This window comes from Tachypleus tridentatus, chromosome 13 (genome assembly GCF_004210375.1).
Source record: "Tachypleus tridentatus isolate NWPU-2018 chromosome 13, ASM421037v1, whole genome shotgun sequence".
Lineage (NCBI taxonomy): Eukaryota > Metazoa > Arthropoda > Merostomata > Xiphosura > Limulidae > Tachypleus > Tachypleus tridentatus.
In genome coordinates, this window is record NC_134837.1 from 22,707,069 (window position 1) to 22,714,352 (window position 7,284).

General features: G+C 32.2%; 1 protein-coding gene across 2 annotated transcripts in view; it reads left to right on the forward strand.

Moving 5' to 3' along the window:
* Positions 1-6,955, forward strand: part of LOC143239944 (basigin-like) — a 77,269-nt gene extending 70,314 nt beyond the window's left edge. For both annotated transcript variants that reach the window (XM_076481617.1, XM_076481618.1), the window contains one exon: positions 4,840-6,955. In XM_076481617.1, coding sequence (XP_076337732.1) covers positions 4,840-4,891 — 52 coding nt within the window. In that variant the 3' untranslated portion in view covers positions 4,892-6,955. The remainder of the gene's footprint in view (positions 1-4,839) is intronic.
* The last annotated feature ends 329 nt before the right edge of the window (positions 6,956-7,284 follow it).

Here is a 7,284-nt window from a genome sequence, read left to right on the forward strand (position 1 = left end):
GATGACTAGCTGCCTTCCCTCTAGTCTTACACTGCTAAATTAGGGACGGCTAGCACAGATAGCCCTCGAGTAACTTCGTGCGAAATTCCAAAACAAACAAACAAACCATAGCAACAAATAAATAATATCAAAAAGAAAAGAATTTTGTCAAAATGCGTGCAGAAATAAATACTATCTAGAAATTGTACGTCATGCGGCTTGTTAGCCATTTATTTACTTGTTGCGTGTTTCTCCTGGATTCTAGAACAATCGATAGAAACTCTCACATCGCAATTGGTCCAGAGAAATTTATAACTAGTGGTTGTCAACCTTTTAAGCTTAATAAAGTGTGATATGATTTCAATAAAAAAATACATATGATATTTTGTGAAAAATCTGTACTTGATGGAAAAAGTGGATATTTTTATTACATTCAGCGTACAGGGATTACTATACAGTATGTAAACATTTCAATACAATAAACCCATCTCAGTAAGCAATATCTTCTGGATCAGCATGGCCAGGTGGTGAGGGGGCTCGACTCGTCATCGCAGGCTCGAATCCCCTTCACATCAAACATGCACGTGGGGGGAGTTACAACGTGACGTTCAATCACACTATTTGTTGATACAATAGTAGTCCAAGAGTTGGCGGTGGGTGGTGTTGACTGTCACATCAGATGCAGAACTACATGATTGAGCAACGAAAAACAAAACGACTCAATAAACCAGTGAGGTTTCATTACCACGAATCAATCATTCTTTAGATAAGACATTCTCATGAGGCCCGGCATGGCCTAGCGCGTAAGGCGTGCGACTCGTAATCCGAGGGTCGCGGGTTCGCGCCCGCGTCGCGCTAAACATGCTCGCCCTTCCAGCCGTGGGGGTGTATAATGTGACGGTCAATCCCACTATTCGTTGGTAAAAGAGTAGCCCAAGAGTTGGCGGTGGGTGGTGATGACTAGCTGCCTTCCCTCTAGTCTTACACTGCTAAATTAGGGACGGCTAGCACAGATAGCCCTCGAGTAGCTTTGTGCGAAATTTCCAAACAAACAAACATTCTCATGAAATGTCTTATGTTCAAAGTTCAACCGGTTCTTAATCTGAATTGATGATGGAAGAATTTTGAAACGTCACCATTCTTATTATCTTTAGTAAAACACATTTATTTAAATTATGTTACTTATGAAATATTGTTGCTTAAATATTCGATTAGTGAATGCAACCAATCTATCAGCAGTGGAAGTCGAGAGTGAATAATGTTTACACAAGGGAAAAAAAAATTACCATTAATTACTGGTAACAAAGTGAAGGAAAACATGATTGAACGCACTATATAAATGCCAGATTGTATCCTAATGGAATAATTCACGTAACATTGGTTAGGTATCGATCAAGACTGGGCATTGCCTATAGGCTAGCGTGCTCGAACATGAACTGGGGATTCTGGATTAGCCTCCTATTGTTGCAGAATTTTACTTAACACTTTGGAGCCGTGAATGTGCTGTAAGAATGATGGAAAAATCCCAATATTTGACAGGCACGAGTATTCCCACATGCTGGCACTAGGTGCTATTGACTAGCTTTTTCCCTCTAGTTACCTGTGCACAGCTAATCTTTATACAGCTTTGTTCGAAAATTCTAAACGGACATAATTCGATTATGTTCAACCATGCATGGGAAGGATAGTGAAAAAAAAAGTAATATGCGAGCCAACAACCACTTTACACATTTTTCATTTCAAATGTTAACATTAAAGCACATTTTCAGTGGTGTTTATAGCTCAAACCGTAGACCTTGTATTTGAAATCGTGTAATATATTTGATGACAGCCTTGTTTTACCATTTCCTGCACAGATGATATAGTTAAGAGATAAAGACAATTGATTGCACTAGGTTTCTCTGTCAAGGCAAACTGCTAGAGGTAATATTCTGGGTGTCCGTTATTTTCACGTTTCAAGAACTTTGTCTGCAGTTTTTCTTCATAGATGAATAACTTCCATGGTTTACCTTAACACTGGTGTGAACAGTGTTCATTGCTGTACTTTCACTCTACTGGCCGATCCAGTACTCTAATATTGATCAAAACTAGTTGGAAGAAGAAGAAATTTCGTTTATCTTCTTTGACAAGCCCAACCACTGTATTCCAAATCACTCTAACAATATTAGGGCTCATATATATTAGTTACAATAATCTTCTACCAATAAATCATGTTTAGTTCTCAATGTCTCAATACCATACTGTCGAGTCTATGCCACAGCGATGGATGTGCCAAACTGATTTTCAATGAAGCGGTATGGGTATCACCCTCCACAATTTGCTTGCACACTTGCAATCATTTCTGTTTTCAGCACAGCAAGTCTCGTCGTACGCGATACTAGCGCCATCAACTTTAACTTTCTTCATTTTATCACAGTAATGTTAACACTGACGTCCACAGTATCGATTTTTGTGCCGCCTATGATAACAGCTTTTACTAGCAAAGTTCTAGCACAATATTCCATGTTCTTAAAAGTTGAAATATATTTATGATATAGTGAATAGTGGATGTTTGGCTTCTAAAACTGTAATTTGGTTACTTAATTTTATGAGCAAGTAGGTGCATTAACATCACATTGGTTAATGACTTCTTAAACTATTTAAGCATTCATCCTGGCACAGTCAAAATCAGCTTTATCATACACGTTCATTGTTAACTGATTAAGTCTTCTTTTTAATAGATAAGTTAAAGTTGATTACATTAACATTCCCATAATCGTTCGGTTTTTAAGACGATACTTCAAGAAAGGGTAGTTTCCTCTTAACCTTTATAGATGTACCCCATGTGAATGACAAGAAAACATTTAGTGGCTTATTTTTGCATGCTTTTGAGTACACGGGTTATTTACCCTTCTAAACTGTTTTTCAAAGTAATAAAGTAATAGCAGGTGAGTAATCCAATGTTGTTTTAGCCTGCAAATGTGTTCTTCTGAGAGAGGTAAGTTAACATCAACTAAGCTAATATTTTCGTAGCATTTTTAACCCTTCTTGTAGGTTATAGATAAGTCAACACATGTTACAATACTGTTTTCTAAACAAATAGAGTATTTTTCGAGTAGAATGATAAACTAAACAACAGCTATATCAGTATTTTCATAACCTGTTTCAGTTAGTATATGCGTACAGCTAAACTGCACTGATGTCTTGCATCTCATTTTGGCGTTTTTCGAATGAATGCACATAGACCTGATCAGCATTTGGATTGACTGCTGTGAAATGTTCTTTATGTAAAACTTTAGTCAACCGACGAAGGTCGACTGGTAGTGGTTGTCTCCCTTTCACGGCAACGAAGAGTTGGCCTCACAGATATTTAAGTGAACCAGTTTAGGAGAAAAACCTGGCGATGGCTAGAAGTCGATATTGTTTTATTGAAATCGTGCCATTGTAAAAGTGGTCTTACGTTGTTCTGCTGAAACACTGACATTTTGGAATTGGGTTGCAGGAATGGAATGACTGTGGTTTGAAGGACTTCGTCAATGTATCACTGAGCAGTAAAGTTGTTCTCAGTTTGCAACAAAGTTGTTCCGGTCTTAAAACAATTTCATTCTATTAAATATTGTCCTTCTACATGATTATTTGTACATCTCAATTCATTTTGGAAGTTTTAACTTAATTCAAACACTGTGTACCTCACGTCCTTCTAATATCACGTGAGTTTAGCTCAATATTTTGCCATCTCAAAAATCATTACTACTCAGTCAATCGACAAACCTATCTGCACACTATTTAAAATATAAATAACTTTACAGAACTGAGAAAAACAAGACAATTGTATATTTCACAAATACATCATTTATTCACGCCAATGGTTTCGCCAGTAAAGGTATCATCAGGTATAATCAAAGTTTTAAAATTAATAAATTAATATAATGCAGTATTTGAAGTTACCAATAATGAAATATTGCTGTAACAACCAACTAGCCTTGTAAGTAAAACATTGAATGGCTACTTCAATCTTATCATCTTTATGGTTTTTGCTTATATATTGCATGTATTTTACAAAGGCAGTTGGTGTTTCTTTAGATGGATATTGTAAATAAGGGAAGTGTTTGTAAAGGCAGTTGATGTTTCTATAGATGGAGATTGTAAATAAGGGATGTATATGTAAAGGCAGTTGGAGTTACTAGGCAAGATAGTTAAATAGGATGATGAGGTCATTGTAAGGTGTCTCAACATGTCAACAAAATCTATATTCTATAAGTAAAGATATTATTTTTTATCTGTAATACCACAAGGGCGTGTATGTAGCTGCAAAAGGAAATAACTTAAAAATCTGAAATTTTTCACTCATACTAAGCGTACCCTGAAGGAGTGCACCTTGGTATTATTACTTATTCATGTGCCATGCTAGCGGAAAACCACATAGAAAAGGAGTGGTTCCTTATATAACAATTTCTAATATATAAAAAATACAGTGATAAACAATATGCATTTCTCTCTAGGCTAGATTATTTCACACTATACCTATATATTCAGGCTTTTTTATTAATTCCTTTAAATCATATCAACATTCACTACACTTACAAGGTTTTACGACAACCCTCTTCAAGGCTCCCTTGCGCTGCCGTCACTAGAGGTACAATGAGTAGATATTAAATGAACTATTTTCTATGGATAAATACATTTTTGCTTTTATGACTCCTCTTATTTCGAGAAATCAAACGTGACACGAGCCGCACTCGCTTTTAATACTATCAAAAGTTTTTCATTGCTTCCAAAATCCACAAATTGAACAATTTGGAAAAATGTGTACACTTACTGTTTTTAAGGAAATACTTTTAATCAGTTGAATAAATATATATATTTTCTCCTAAAATATAGCAAAGCTGTGCCAGACAACGTGAAAAGCAAGGATGTGAGACAGAGAAAGTGAAAATAATGATCTAGCTTACTAATGAAGACTGGTATGCTCTGATATCAGTGTTTTGAATCTCATTAAATAATCTATTTCGTACCCTTTACGTATAAACAGTGTATTAATCAGAATTCTTCTTGAAAATCTTTGAAAGATAAATATTAATGAGTGTAGGTTTCACATTTATGGCATTTCATCATGCGATACATATATAAAACTTGTTTGCATAGTGTACCGTACACAAGAAATTCTTAAATTCATGAGCTCATCTGTTTTAATTGTTTGAGGACTTCGTCTCATATATTTTAATGAAACAAGGTAGTTTCTTTTTAGTGCAGATAGTACGTGGAGATACATTAATATACGTATCAGGAAAACACTGTGCTATTATTCCTGAATATGTGTGCATTATTTTGTGTTATACAATAAATTAGCTATATTGTATATAAATATGTTATGTATTCAAATATTCATATTGTATTTACACAAATAATGTCATTTTAAGTAATCCAAAAAGGTCTTGCTAAAACATTAAAATAATGGAATTTATCTCATGTTCGATTATTTGTGAAATCAATAATTTAAGTATAATTCTTTTCTTTGAGTCTAACTTTTAAAATCACGTTCTGTTGATACATATGCTATATATGTTAATATTCTATTGATTATTTAAGCCTGTGGATTGAGATATTGCTGTCAATTTTGTAGAATATAATAACTTATAATATGTATGTTGCTTCAATATTTTATACTTCAATATTATTTATTATTTCGCAAAGAATGATTAAGTAACTTTTATAACAGAAGGTGTTGTGCCTGGCTAAATCTAAATTTTTAATCGTATGATAAAAAAATAGAGGGAGTCGTTTTTCACTTGTTGAATAACGAAGACTATTTGGTTTGCTTTCAATTAAAAAAAAAGAAAAGTTAACTGAATGAATTAATTCAAAAGTTTAAACAAATCCATAAATGTGAAGTACATATTGGAGAGTTGAAAATCAAAAAAGAGCTTGGCATTCTGAAACTGAAAAATTAAAGTAGCTTAGTATTTCAAAGATAAAAAATAGAATCAGCTTGGTATTCCAAATGTGAAAAGTTAAATAGAACTTTGGTATTCCACAACTGAAAAACGGACAGCGAACTACGTGCTAGAAAAATTGGAAAATATTCGTCGCTATAACTATAGACACAATCAGATAATCTTTAAGCTGGAGTATCATATAGAGTACATTGTTAAAAGTTTGAAGTCTATAAAGAAATATACTATGAATACATTTTATTTTTGTAACTGTTTTTAAAATATAATTTTAACAATATGTTTTTAATGTCAAATGTATTACAAAGTTATGCCCAATATAATGTTTGTTTGAAGTATAAACCAATGTATTGCATTTTTATCATCTATAGTGTCACTTAGTTACAAACTCTTTTAAATAAAAAATGCTTAATGATAAATTCACGTCTTTATTTTTTATTGTATTATCTGATAAATTAATATAAAATGTTTATTGGAAGTTGTAAAACAAATTGAATATAAATATTAATATTAAATTTAATTATATTAATTTATATTAATATTATTTAGATACTAATATAAAATGTTTATTGGAAAGTTTAAAACAAATTTTACGTTAATTACAACTATCAGCTGAGAACCCCAAATTTGTAAAGACTCATATGACACTTACGCAAACGCAATTATTTGCTTCTTACTTGACTAAATGCTAGACATGATAACATTTTATCATTTTCATGCATATATAATTTCTGGTAGTAAAGTGTAATAGAAATATAATATCCATAAATTATTGTTTTTGAAGTCTAAATAATGTAACTCGTTAAAAATAATTTTCTATTTAATTTTCATGTTCGTATGAAAATATATAAGGTGAAGCATGTTAATATGACGTCAAAGATATAAATTAAAAACGTTTAGTTATAACAAAAAATAAATGTTACTATGGTTGTAGAAAACAAATGATGAGATAGTAGTTTTTTAACGTTTTATACATAAATATGTTTATCAACGTTTGAAAGTCCAAAATAGGTTTGTTTCTGAATAAATAAAAGTTCGAAATAAAATGTATCCTGGTAATGTTGTTTATTAACGAAATACACGTTTTAAAATATTTTCCTTATGCTAAAGTTTTATACAATAAAACTTAAAGTACTTTAAACACGAATGAAATAAATTCACAGTGTAATTGAAAAGTCTGAAAAGAAAAAAGTGAATTTTAATAATTACTAGGTCATGAACTAGGAACAAAAACGACACTTAAAATGTTATTCTGATTGTATTCCTACTTACAATTCTTCACCACTTAATTTTGTAATAAACATCGTTAGTACTTGTTTAATTTGATTTAACCTTAAAACTATTTCATTTCTGACAAAATTTCAACTTAAACTTT